The sequence below is a fragment of the Mustela erminea genome, chromosome 10 (genome assembly GCF_009829155.1).
Source record: "Mustela erminea isolate mMusErm1 chromosome 10, mMusErm1.Pri, whole genome shotgun sequence".
Taxonomy (NCBI): Eukaryota; Metazoa; Chordata; class Mammalia; order Carnivora; family Mustelidae; genus Mustela; species Mustela erminea.
Genome location: NC_045623.1, coordinates 67,386,578 through 67,399,962, shown reverse-complemented (window position 1 = coordinate 67,399,962; position 13,385 = coordinate 67,386,578). Strand labels below are relative to the sequence as shown.

The window sequence follows — 13,385 nt, the reverse complement described above, 5'->3', positions numbered from 1 at the left end:
GGTAAGCCATTGGCAGAATATTTTTTAAAGGGTTATAGATTAATTGGATGTAGATTAATTAGATTCCAGGGTAAGGAAAAAAAGAAAAGACATCAACAGTTATTGAATATCTCTTATATCAGACACTATGCCAAGTGCTTTTGTACAGTTCAGTTGCCCCTCTTCCTACCAATCCATGCATGAATTACTTGTAAATCTTCTAATATGTGACAACAGAGCATTTGTACTTCTTGTGACAAGAAACTTGCCACCAACAGAGGCCACTCATTCCATTTTTTGGGTGATTCCAATTGTTGAAATCAGATCTCTCCCTGTAGTTTCCATCCATGCTCCTGTTTCTGTCTCCTGAGGCTCATAAGACGTGAGCCTCTTTCATCTTATAGCTCTTCAAATATTTGAGCCAGCGAGATGTTGTGCTTAACTTCTCTTTAACTGTTTCTCATTTTTTTTTTAAAGATTTATTTATTTATTTATCAGAGAGAGAGAGAGAGAGAGAGAGAGCGAGCATAGGCAGACAGAATGGCAGGCAGAGGCAGAGGGAGAAGCAGGCTCCCTGCCGAGCAAGGAGCCCGATGTGGGACTCGATCCCAGGATGCTGGGAACATGACCTGAGCCGAAGGCAGCTGCTTAACCAACTGAGCCACCCAGGCATCCCTAACTGTTTCTCATTTTACTTGTTTCATGAGCCGTTATAACCGGTCTCATTGAGGATACTGTGTTCACATGTAAGCTTTTCCGGTAGTTGCAACACACTGTAGTCAAATAGAACCTCAAGAGCCTTTCTCATAGTTGCTCTTCCTTTTCCCAGGTTGTTTTGGAGTTCTAGAAATAGAATTGGGTCCTTTAACTAATTACATTCCTCTCCAACCCATTAATAAACCTTGTTGAAATCTATTTGGATTCAACATTCTAGCAGTCCTTCCCAGGTTCAGGTTTGATGAGCATACCTTTAATTTTCTGATCCAATTTTTGGTAGATACACTAGCCAGAGCATGGCTGAGGCTAAAGGTTAGCACTAGAGACTTTTCTCCAGGTTACTGGAGAGTACTAGAGACTTTTCTCCAGGTTACAGCACATTAGTCAATGCTGGTGGTTTTACAAGTGTGTTCTGTGGGATGTTAACCTTATAACATTCTCTGTGACATGGGTCAGATAAGTTGGGAGATGCATCATCTTTTAACCACTTTCTATTTTTATTTATTTTTTAAAAGATTTTATTTGTTTGTCAGAGAGAGAGAGAGAACACATAAGCATGGGGAGCAGCAGGCAGAGGGAAAGGGAGAAGCAGGCTCTCCGCTGAGCAAGGAGGCTGATGTGGGACTTGATCCCAGGACTCTGGGATCATGACCTGAGCCGAGGACAGATGCTTAACAAACTGAGCCACCCAGGTGTCTTCCGTCAGTCCCTTTTTAAACAGTCATAATATACATGTAATAATAGTAAAGGCTCTGAATGTCTTGCTATAAAGAAATATGTTTAACTTTGTTTAGCCCAGTATTATCTAAACTTATTAGACAAAAGGACCCTCATTTTAAAATTTTTATTTAATTTTTATTATTTTTTAAAGATTTTATTTATTTATTTGTCAGAGAGAGAGAGAGAGAGAGAGAGCGCACACAGAAGGGGGTGCAGCAAGCAAAGGGAAACCAGGCTCCCTGCTGAGCAGGGTCATGACCCTGGGATCATGACCTGAGCATGACCTGAGCTGAAGCCAGAAGCTTAATCAACTGAGCCACCTGGGTGTCCCCCCTCATTTTTTTAGTGACATCAAAGTTTGCTCCCCCCAAACAAAAGAAAAACCAAAACCCACACCGTAGTATTTCCTTACCTTGTCCCAAAAGATGTCCTAAAAATTTTAATTGTTTTACTGATATACAGATACTGTGTTTCATCTGATCTACTAGTCAAACCAATCAAAACAAGACATAAATCTGCTATGGCTTATTCTTACTAAATCCATTTTGGCTTCCTCCTGATCATCACTCTTATGGGTATGAGATCACTAGTATGGACTCTACTTTCTTCAAGATTTGCTGAGTTGTATGTATGTTATTTCTGCTCTGAATATCATCCTCCTGCCAGAGAAGATAGAGATGAAGCAGAAATGGGGACTCTTCATTTTCCTGTGCATAAGTTATGCCAAAGTTATTAACATAACTTTATCAGCTCCTACAGTGGACTTTCTCCTTCCTTGGCCTTTCTGGCCCTGAAGTGGGATTCAAAATCTATCATATGCTGCTTTATCTTTTTAAAAGTAGAAAAAAAAATGTGTTGGGGGAGCACTTGGTTGGCTCATGGTAAGCATCTGCCTTCAGCTCAGGTCATGATCCTGAGGTCTTGGGATGAACCCTGGGTAGGTCTGCTTTTCCTTCTCCCTCAGACCCTCTTCCTTGCTTGTACTCTTGCTCTCTTGCTCGTGCTCTCTTTCTCTCTCAAATGAATAAATAAAATATCTTTTTTAAAAAGTAGTAAAAATTTTTTTCATATTTTACTTTCTTAATGTATGCTTTTGTTTTTTTGACACTAATCTTTAAGCCCTCTATTAAGGAATTTAAAAACAAATATTTCTTGTTAAGCTGTAACTTTTCTGAAGACCCTTTTGCTTTATCATAAGGAAGGAGAAGGATCAGGTCCTAGAGGCTGTGAGTTGTAAAATTCATTTAATCTATGGGTATTGGGTAGCTTTGGTACATTCCTTGAAAGATTTCTGGCAGTGCTTTCCTGCCTTACATCCACTGTTAATCTCAGGCTATATTTTCTGGTTTTTAAAATTGGACTCTAGTTATACTAGGTAGAATTGGCCAGTTTGAACTGTTTTCATGTCATATGCTTATTAGTGGATTCAATAATAATTTTTATGTGAGGGATCAGTGTTGAAATTGATCATTTATACCAGGGAAAAGGTAGAAATATTTGGCGGGACACTGAGTTCCATTGCCATGTTTGTTAATAAGCAATAGGAAGGCATTGACCCGCTAATAGATGTTTGTTTTCTCAACAGGAACAACAGTTGAACAGTTTGCAAAAATTGGATGGAAAAATCATAAACATTCAGTTAACAACCCGTAAGTACTTAGGAAATATGAAATAGTGAAAATCTGGGATATCTTGCTATGTAATGTGTTACTTTATACTTAAAAAGCAAATGTAAGACCTCAAAGGTATTAACTAGAATATGTATTGTTTTTCAGGCTTGTACCCAGGTAAACTCTTGACTACAGTTTTAGTTTTGGGTCTGTTTATGTTTAGAGCGCCTTTAAGTTTACGAAAGAATACAAATGGTTGGTGTTAAAGATGTAATTGGTCATACATTACAACGGCAGTAATGAAATTTATTAAATAATTTTAGTTGAATATAACCAGTGATCATTTTAAACTAGTCCTTAAAACTTTTCTTAAAATGTTCATAAAATGCATATTAGTAGCCATTTTAATTACTTTCTATTAAATTATTTTTATTACTTTAGTAATGTTTTAGTTATGTCAGTATCATTAACACTTACTCTGGTAGAATAATACGGTTATTTATATCCTAAATGATCGGAAGTAGAATTACATCCTGTGTATTACAGATTATTTGTCTTTGAATCCCTCGTGCTTAGTGCAAGCCAGGCTTATAGCCTGTATTTAATGGTTGCTGAATAAAATTGGTTCACTGGCAATTGAATTAGTGCCACTTAGCTATAACCTCTATAAAAGAATACCACTAGGCAGTAAAAGAGTAATAGCTAGCTTTACTAAGTCCCAACTGTGTGTCACTGTGCTAGGTTTTTTTTTTTTTTTTTTTAAGATTTTAGTTATTTATTTGACAGACAGAGATCACAAATAGGCAGAGGCAGGCAGAGAGAGGAGGAAGCAGGCTCCCTGCTGAGCAGAGAGCCTGATGCAGGGCTCTATCCTAGGACCCTGAGATCATGACCCAAGCTGAAGGCAGAGGCTTTAACCCACTGAGCCACCTGGGTGCCCCTGTGCTAGGTATTTTTGTATACATTTTGATTTAATCCTCTCAAGGACCCTATAAGGTAGATATTTTTATTCTCATTTTATAGATAGGAAAACGAGATTTACAGAAAGGAAGCAACTTGCACAGGATCATTCTAAGTATTGGTAAAATAATGATTATATTTCCTCCTACTAGATCGTAAACTTGGTGAGGGCCAGAGCCATCTCTTCCTGTTCTTAATGCTCAGCATAGAGCTTGGAACATGATAGGTGCTCAGTAAATTGTTTCTGAACTACTAAACAAATTTTGTCATATATCCAAACATAAAACCATGACAAGAAATATTTTATACCACAAGTGGATTATTACCACATATCTCTAATGTTTCATGCTACTGTTAGGTGTCCTGATTCTCCTAATTTTTTTTTTTTAAGATTTTTTTCTTTATTTATTTGACAGACAGAGATCACAAGTAGGCAGAGAGGCAGGCAGAGAGAGGAGAAAGCAGACTCCCTGCTGAGCAGAAATGAAAGGCTCCATCCCACGACCCTGGGATTATGACCTGAGCTGAAGGCAGGGGCTTTAACCCACTGAGCCACCCAGGCACCCCTATTTTTTTACAAAAATTATTCATTTATTTGACAGAGAGAGAGAGAGAGAGATCACAAGTAGGCAGAGAGGCAGACAGAAGGGGAGGGAGAAGCAGGCTCCCCACTGAGCAGAGAGCCTGATGTGGGGCTCGATCCCAGGACCCTGAGACCACGACCTGAGCTGAAGGCAGAGGCTCAACCCACTTAGCCATCGAAGTGCCCCTACTTTGCCAGTCTTATTTCCTGCCACCTTCTGGCTATTCCCAATCTCTAGCCTCACCAGATTACATGTTTTTTCCCAAGTATAGTATATAGCACTCACTTTTGTGTTTTTAGTTAGGCTGTTAGTTCTCCTTGGAATATCTTTTTGCCTTTCTTTTGTTTGGTGAATATCTACTTACCCATCAATCCCCAATCCAAATGTCATTGCTTCTCTTAACATCTTTTTTTTTTTTTTTTAAAGATTTATTTACTTATTTGAGAGAGAGAGGGAAAACAAGTACAGGGAGGGGTGGAGGGAGAGGGAGAAACTTTAGCAGACTTCTTGCTGAGCTCAGAGCCCAATGCAGGGCTTGATCCTATGACTCTGAGATCATAACCTGAACTGAAATCAAGAGTTGGATACTCAACTGACTGTACCACCCAGGGGCTCCCTCTTAATGCCTTCTTAAAGCTTCCTGGGCCTATTTTTTTTCCTCTTGAGTTTTGTTGCCCTGTCTCTATACTTATATTGTAACACATCACACTATCGTACCTAGTTCTTTATAAGTCTTTCTTCTTTGATGATGGTATTGGAACATAGTATATGTTCAATAAAACTTTGCTGTTACTGAATAGTAAAGTTTGGATGAGTAGTCTTAAGTCCATAAAAATGGTCTAAAACTGAATTCTTTTTCCTTAGAACTTGGAAAACCATTAAAAATATTTGTGATTTCCTGAATAGTAAGGAGCTATACCAACATATTGAGGAATTGACAGCATTGCAGTCTCTTGGCTTTGAGGCACCAAGGAGTAGTTTTGTTTTGAATAGGATTTTATTTATTTATTTGAGAAGAAAGTGAGAGAGAGAAAGCATGATGGGGGAAGGGTCAGAGGGAGAAGCAGACTTTCCACCGGCAGGGAACCTAATGTAGGACTCGATCCCAGGATTCCGGGATCATGAACCTAGCCAAAGGCAGATGCTTAATAGACCGAGCCACCCAGGTGCCCCCAAGGAGTAGTTCTTAACTTTCCTTGAGATTCAAATCTTCTTAGTCTTTCTCTTACTTATCACTGTGCCTAAATAGGCATCGTATATTCACTCATTGTGGCATTCTTCTAAAGGAATTTCATTCACTCAACAGCTAGGTATTCAGTAGCCTACTATGTGCAAGACATTTCTTTAGCTACTAGTGATACAGCAGTGAACAAGGCAGATAAGTTCCTTGCCCCATGAATCTTCTATTGCATAGTATAAGTACTCAATTAGGTTGACTAGGCAGATGTTATTTCTGGATGTCAGTTTCATCATATAAAACTCTTTAAAACACTGAAGAATAGCCTTTTAGGTTTTGCTCAGAAATTTCAGATGCTAACTTCTTGCACTAGGTTTTGCTTGGTTAAGGAAGAAAGAGAATCCTGTGCTTGCTGACCAGTCATTATAGATACCCTGTTACATATTTCTAAGAAGGTTGAATTACAAAACTATTCTTAAATATTTTCTCACAAATTATAAAGATATTTAAAGGCAGTGAGAATCTGTGATAAGTAGTATAGAATGAGGGATAGCTCATGCCTCTTGAGTCATCAGACCTGTATATAATTTTATGTATGAAAGTTATAACTTTCTCCTGGTTGTCTCTACTTAGATGTTCCACAAGTGCCTCAGAGTCAACATGTCCATATAGAATTTATCATTTCCCCTCAACCCTATTTTTCCTTCAGTATTCTCCATGAATGACATCAATATATTCCGATTTATAGAAAACTAGAAGTCATTCTTCTTCTATTTTTTTTTTTTAAATGTAGGCTCCATACCTCATGTGGAGCCCAGTGTGGGATGTGGAGCCCAGTGCAGGTGTGGAGCCCAGCACTGGGAGTAGAGCCAATGTGGGGCTTGAACTCACAAACCAGAGATCAAGGACTTGAGCTGAGATTTAGAGTTGGATGCTTAACTGACTGAGACACCCAGGCACCCCAGTTAGAAGTCATTCTTAACTCTGCCTTCTTCCTCAGTGTCCCATATGAGTTGCAGATGAGTAGAGGATGAACAGAAGCCTAGTGACTGTCTCTTAAAATCATTTATTCTCTCCATATTTCACTTCCAGTTCCCTACTATAGGCCCTTATCATTTCCTGTCTTAATTGTTGTCATAATCTCTTGGTTTAGTTGCTTTTGATAATTCCCTTTACCATCTCTTTTCCATATCCTAGGCTTCTTGTTTAAATACAAGTGTGGTGGTGCCTGGTGGCTCAGTCAATTAAGCATCTGCCTTTGGCTCAGGTCGTGATCCCAGGGTCCTAGGATTGAGCCCCACATCGGATTCTCTGCTTAGCGAGGAGTCTGCTTCTCCCTCTCCCTCAGCCCTCTCCTCCACTTGCGCTCTCTGTCATACACTTTTTCTCTCAAATAGATAAATTAAATCTTTGAAAAAAATAATTGAAAGTCTGATTGTCTTACCCCAGCTTAATATCCTTTGGTAGTTCTTCATTGTTTTTAGTATATATATACATACACAAATATATACATATATATATATTTTAAAGATTTTATTTATTTATTTGGCAGAGAGAGACATAAGCAGGGGCAGCAGGAGAGGGAGAAGCCAGCTTCCCACTGAGTAGGGAGCCTGATGTGGGGCTCAATCCTAGGACCCTGGGATCATGACTGAGCCAAAGGCAGATGCTTAATGACTGAGCCACCCAGGCACCCCTGTTTTTAGTATAAAATGTAAATACCATATACTGGCCTTTTATGATCTGATCTTTGTTTATTTCTCTCATTCTCTCTTCTTCAGCTTGAGTCCACATTTCCTCCCAAACTTCATGGCCTGGCTTCAGTGAACTACTTTAACTCAAGAGGCTTTGGTGTACTGATATTTTTGCCAGGAATTCTCTATCTCCTACTTTCTCTTATTTGCTAACCCCAGAGAGGAAGCTCCCTTTGGTACCTGGGTCTCTTGCCAATCCTGTGTGCTCCCATGCCACACTGTGTAACATTTTTTCTAAAAATATTTTATTTATTCATGTATTTGGGGGGGCACACAGGCTCACATGTGTGAGCCTGGGGGAGAGGGAGAGAATCTCACGACCCTGAGATCATGACCTGAGCCAAATCCAAAAGTCACATGTTTAACTGACTGAGCCACCCAGGTGCTCCCCTGTATAACATTTCTGTAATGGTATTTATCATATTGTATTTGTTTGCCACAGATTCGGACTGAATTCTTTGAGGGTAAGGACCCATGGGACATACCCTTGTCCTACTTGCCTAGCACAGAATCTGGCATAAATTAGGTATTTTTTTGGAAGTTGGTGGTGGTCAACATTAACTTTAGAAGCAGAGGTACACATACTAGTATACAGCTCTAAGTTACATGGGCTTTATTTCTAAACATTTGAATTGCTTATTAATTTCTATACCAGTTGAAGTTTGCTTTTAGAATCTCCTTTGTGGTGTCTAATGTTTCTGCTATTTCTGTCAGAGCAGGTTCTGAAACCATCTGATTTTATTTTTATTTTTTTATTTTAAAAAATATTTTATTTATTTATTTGAGAGTGAGAGAGAGAACATGAATGGGATAGAGGGGCAGAGGGAGAGGCAGACTCCCTGACATGAGGCTCGATCCCAGGACTCTGAGATCATGACCTGAGCTGAAGGCAGTTGCTTAACCAACTGAGCCACCCAGGCACCCTTGTTTTGCTTCCAAGGAGCTAGTATTAAATAATTCTTCAGGGGGAAAATGGTATTTTATTTTGACCCCCAACTGATCTGACATACCTGCTAGGTGTACTGCAATTCAATTCTGTCGCTAATCACTTGAGTTGATGCAGACCCCCTGAATTAAGGATTTAGTCCTCCATAAGACTGCCCTCACTTAAGAAGCTAACCGCAAGTAGGGTCTCTAGGCCACCTGCAGTTCCGAACAACTGACTATAAATTCAGGGGTTTCCATGATCATTTGTGTTTGATAATTCACTAGACTTATTCCCAGAATTCATCAAAGTGTTGTACTTATGATTACAGTACTATTATGAAGGACACAACTCAGAAACAGCAAATAAGGAGGCACATAGGGTAAAATCTGTGAGAGTTCCTAAAGCTGAGCTTTGGCACCCTCTTCCCATGGAGTCAGGACACATCACCCTCTGGATAAATGAAGGTACTCACCAATCAGGTAGCTCCAGGAAGCTTCAGTGTCCATAGTTTTTACTGGGGCTTTATTAGGCAGGCACACTTGATTAAATCATTGGCCACATAACTGAACTCCATCTCCAGCCCCTCCCTTCTTTTCAGGGGTCAAAGTGGCTCAAAAGTCCTAACTCTGTATTCACATGGTTGATGTTTCTGATGACCAGCCCCCTGCTGCCCCTTTTCCTGCACTCCCCCTTAACAAGGGCCCACTATGAGTCACCCTATTAGCATAACAAAGACAGTAATGATCATTTCTTGCCTTAATTAAAAACTTCAGTTCGGACAAACAATTTATATTAAGGTTGAAACTGTTCATAAAAGACTGTCTTTTGGTTGTTAAATTTACATATTATTCTCTGACTTCTGGATCAGAATATTTTCAACAAAATTGTAATTGCTACTTCGCATATTCTGTAACTACTTATTTTGTATTTAGGAATTCCCAGTTCCAGCAGGAATACAGTTTGGATGAAGTGATGACATCTCGAGAAGTTTTTGATTATTTGACTGTCTTACAATGTTGGTAAGAAAACCTCATTTAATATTTATTTATTCATTTATTTATTTAAAAAAAATTTATTTCTTTATTTGAGAGAGAGAGAAAGAGTGGGAGTGAGAAGGGAGGAGCAAAGAGAATCTTCGAGCAGGCTCCCTGCTGAGTGCAGAGCCTAACGATGTGGGGCTAGATCCCAGACCCATGAGGTCATGACCTGAGCCAAAACCAAGAGTCAGATGCTGAACTGACTGAGCCACCTCTGCGCCCCCACATTTTAATATTTAATAGGAAAAAATAATTGCTCCCTCCCACCACCTTAGGTAAACCTTAGGCTTTGTGTCTGGGTAAATCTGTATTTATGTTTGCTTCTGTAGCACTCCTGCTAATGTCCTCATTCTGGAGGGAGAACCCATATTTCCTATTCGTATCTAGAGACTGTCTTTTCTCTTGGAAAATTCTGTATTTTATTTCCTTCTTTCATGAGTTCTACCTACTTTTAAAAACTTATATTTTATTCATGTAAATGTGGCTTAGGAGGCCAGTGGAGTCCAGAGTTTTTCTCTTAAGCATTTTGTTTTCTCTGCTCCATGCTTCTACCTTAGGAAACGTTACTCAATTACAGTAACTAAGAGGAAATGTGAAATAAGAAAAATGAAAAACAAGAAAAACAAGAACAAAATAGCTCTAATAATGGTAACGGTTACATCTTGAAAATTGCTTGTTAATATCTATCTCCCCAAAAATGAAATTAGTACTTCAGAGCTCCTGCCTGTGCCCAGTTGTCACCTGGAAGATACTGGCTAGGATGCAAATGAACAAATGGGGCCAGCTTTTATCTGTTGCAGTAAAAAGGTCTGTCCATTTATAAAGTCCAGCTGAACTCAGAGAAGGCTTTTTGAGTTTGCCACTTTCCTTCACAGCTTGCTATAAGGAAAAGAGGAGATCTCATCTTTGAGGAGATCGCCCAAGTCTTAACTAAACCACTTTCTGGTTTGGACTTTGTGGTCTCTTTATTCCATCCTTTCCCAGTTTTCAAAAGTATTCCATGACTGGTTATTTGGGAGATAGCAAAGCTGGACTAGTTAGGCCTAGAGTAGAATTTTTATTATACTGGGATAGGAAGAACATTGTGGACTCCTCAGATGTCACTATAAGATGCCTTATGCATCTGCAGAGGCGAATCCAGGATTCTTTGCAAAAGAAGTTTAGGGGAGAGACTCGTGGAGACCAAGCAGTGAGCTGAGCTTTGGCACCCTCTTCCTGTGCATTTAAGTTCTTGATAGAGGTTCAGTCCTCAAGTGGGAAGCATGTATAATTTTTAACTGTGGATTTTACAGTGAAGAGAGTGCAATGACTAGCAAGCATCCTCAGTTTTTCTTTCCACATAGAAAGAACAACTAGTCTGTAATCCTAGGATAGAGGTGGACTGGGTGTAAATAATTGTTTTTACCTTCTCTTAGTCCCACTTCCGATGGTGCTGCAGCGGCAATTTTGGCTAGTGAACGGTTTGTACGGAAGCATGGCCTGGAATCCAAAGCTGTGGAAATTTTGGCACAAGAGATGGTAACTGATTTGCCAAGCTCATTTAAAGAGAACAGCATTATTAAAATGGTATGTATGAGATTTTTTAAAATGAAGTTCAATTAGCCAACATATAGGGTATGTCTGAGATTGTGTTTTATTTATCAGTTGAGAATTTTCTGTTTGAAAATTTCAAGGTGACCTCATGTTGTCATTCACTCTAGAAGTTATTTACTTGAAAAAAAAAATCAATCCAGAAAATTTAATATTATAACCCACCCTTAAGAATCTGTTAAGGGGAAAAAAAATGAGAACATATGCTTCTTGTAATAGAGCCATGAATGCATTTTTAACTTACTAAAACATGCTATTTTGGTGGGCTTTTTCTGTCTGAATTGACTGGATATGCCCAGAGCTCCTTTCTTACACAGTTAAGGGAAAAACAAGGATATTTTCAGAGATCTTTCTTGATGCTTAGCACTTTAAAAATCCTGATAAAATATTGAGTGTATATGGAAGAAGTTAAAAAATTGAGAATTCAGACCTAGAGTTAGTTGAATATTTGAAGATACACACATATATATTAAAGAAATGCAAAGGTGCATATATGCACACATATATAACAATCATAAGGTAATTAGAGTTTACAAATGATACTACAATAATGCTTTGAATTTGAAAATGTCTCTCTAACTTGCCTAAAATGACAAAGCTGGGATGTGGCTGTGTATCTCAGATTTTCTGATTATAGTATTTACATCACATTTTTTTTTCCTTGGAGAAAAGTTAACTTGCTATTATCTGAGATCAAAGGGGTGTTAAAAGCAAGGGTTTTTTAAGTGAAGATTGGTTTATTTCCAGATAGAAATTCCTCATAGTTTTTAGTGTATCTGAGTCATAATGGTCTCTTGATCAATCTCTTTTCCCACCTATTTACCACAACAACATATTGTGGGTTGAAAGAGTTTTTATAAATGCACAAGACATGGCCTGAAGAATTGTAAGTCCTTTTTATATATATTATTTAAAATTCTGTTCTTGGGTGCCTGAGTGGCACAGTGGGTTAAAGCCTCTGCTTTCGGCTCAGGTCATGATCCCAGGGTCCTGGCATCCAGCCTGGCATGGGGCTCTCTGCTCAGCAGGGAGCCTGCTTCCTCCCCTCTCTCTCTCTGCCTGCCTCTCTGCCTACTTGTGATCTCTGTCTGTCAAATGGATAAATAAAATCTTTTAAAAAATTAAAAAAAAAATTCTGTTCTTTGTAGTACAGAATTTTATATGTACATTCCCCATCCTGAATATTCTTTTATTTGGACTTTCTATGTGATATAGAATGATCTGAGATCTCAATACTTGCACTCAATTTTTAGCTATAAAGGTTATCCATATTAATCTTTTATAAATCTTATATAAAAGTCCCAGTTTTGATGCCCTTAATTTATTTATATGTGGTTTTGGTTTTAGGTTGGCTTTGATATGAGTAAAGAAGCTGCCAGAAAGTGCTATGAGAAATCTGGCCTGAGACCAAGTGATATTGATGTTATAGAACTTCATGATTGCTTTTCTGTCAATGAACTCCTTACTTACGAAGCACTGGGACTCTGTCCAGAAGGTAATATCTTTGGTGAGATACAGATTAATTTAGTAAATTTCGCTGAGGAAATTTCATTTTTGCCACTAAAAAGAGGAATTCACTAATCATCTTTACCTCCATGTTGGCTCTGCTGTACTGTGCAAAGTGAAATGTAAGCTATCTTGATACTAGACTTTCTAGAACATGTAGTCTTGGACAATACTGACACTGAGATCACAGATTATACAAATAAACTGTATTATGTAAGTCAGGAGTACTTAGAACGAATTGCTAAGTAAAAAAAAGGGGGGGATAAAAATTACATAGGTACTTCCAAATATTTCATATTGTGTTTGAATAAAGACTTGTAGAAAGGAAAATGGAAAAACTGGTTGTTGAGATCTGCAGGATTTTTTTCTTTTCATTTCCAAAATGGTTGTTATTTTTCATTAATATCATTAAAACACTCTCTCTCAAATAAATAAATATAATAGCCACTCCATTCTTCTTATGCTTACTGTTTGCATGATATATTCTTTTCTGTTCCTTTGCTCTTAACCTGTGTATGTTATTTATCTACCTGCATAAGGTGTGTCTTTTGTAAGGAGTAGTGTATTGTTTTCTATCCTTTGTTAATTTCTGCCTTTTAACTGGAGTCTTTGAACCTGTGCTAATATATTAGCTATTAACTATATGTGATCACTGAATCCTTCAAAGGAGGCTAGTCCAAATTGAGATGTGCTATATGAAATACATATTGGGTTTTGAATACTTAATATGAAAAATAGAATGTAAGGTATTTTATAATTTTTTCACTGTTTACATGTTGAAAATGGTTTGGATATAGTGTTAAATAAAATAATACATTAAACA

General features: G+C 38.1%; 1 protein-coding gene across 2 annotated transcripts in view; it reads left to right on the top strand.

Moving 5' to 3' along the window:
- The window catches only part of SCP2 (sterol carrier protein 2), a 113,187-nt gene that overhangs the window by 50,908 nt on the left and 48,894 nt on the right, over window positions 1–13,385 (top strand). For both annotated transcript variants that reach the window (XM_032301599.1, XM_032301600.1), the window contains exons 7-10: window positions 3,002–3,065; window positions 9,362–9,448; window positions 10,882–11,032; window positions 12,404–12,551. In XM_032301599.1, coding sequence (XP_032157490.1) covers window positions 3,002–3,065; window positions 9,362–9,448; window positions 10,882–11,032; window positions 12,404–12,551 — 450 coding nt within the window. The remainder of the gene's footprint in view (window positions 1–3,001; window positions 3,066–9,361; window positions 9,449–10,881; window positions 11,033–12,403; window positions 12,552–13,385) is intronic.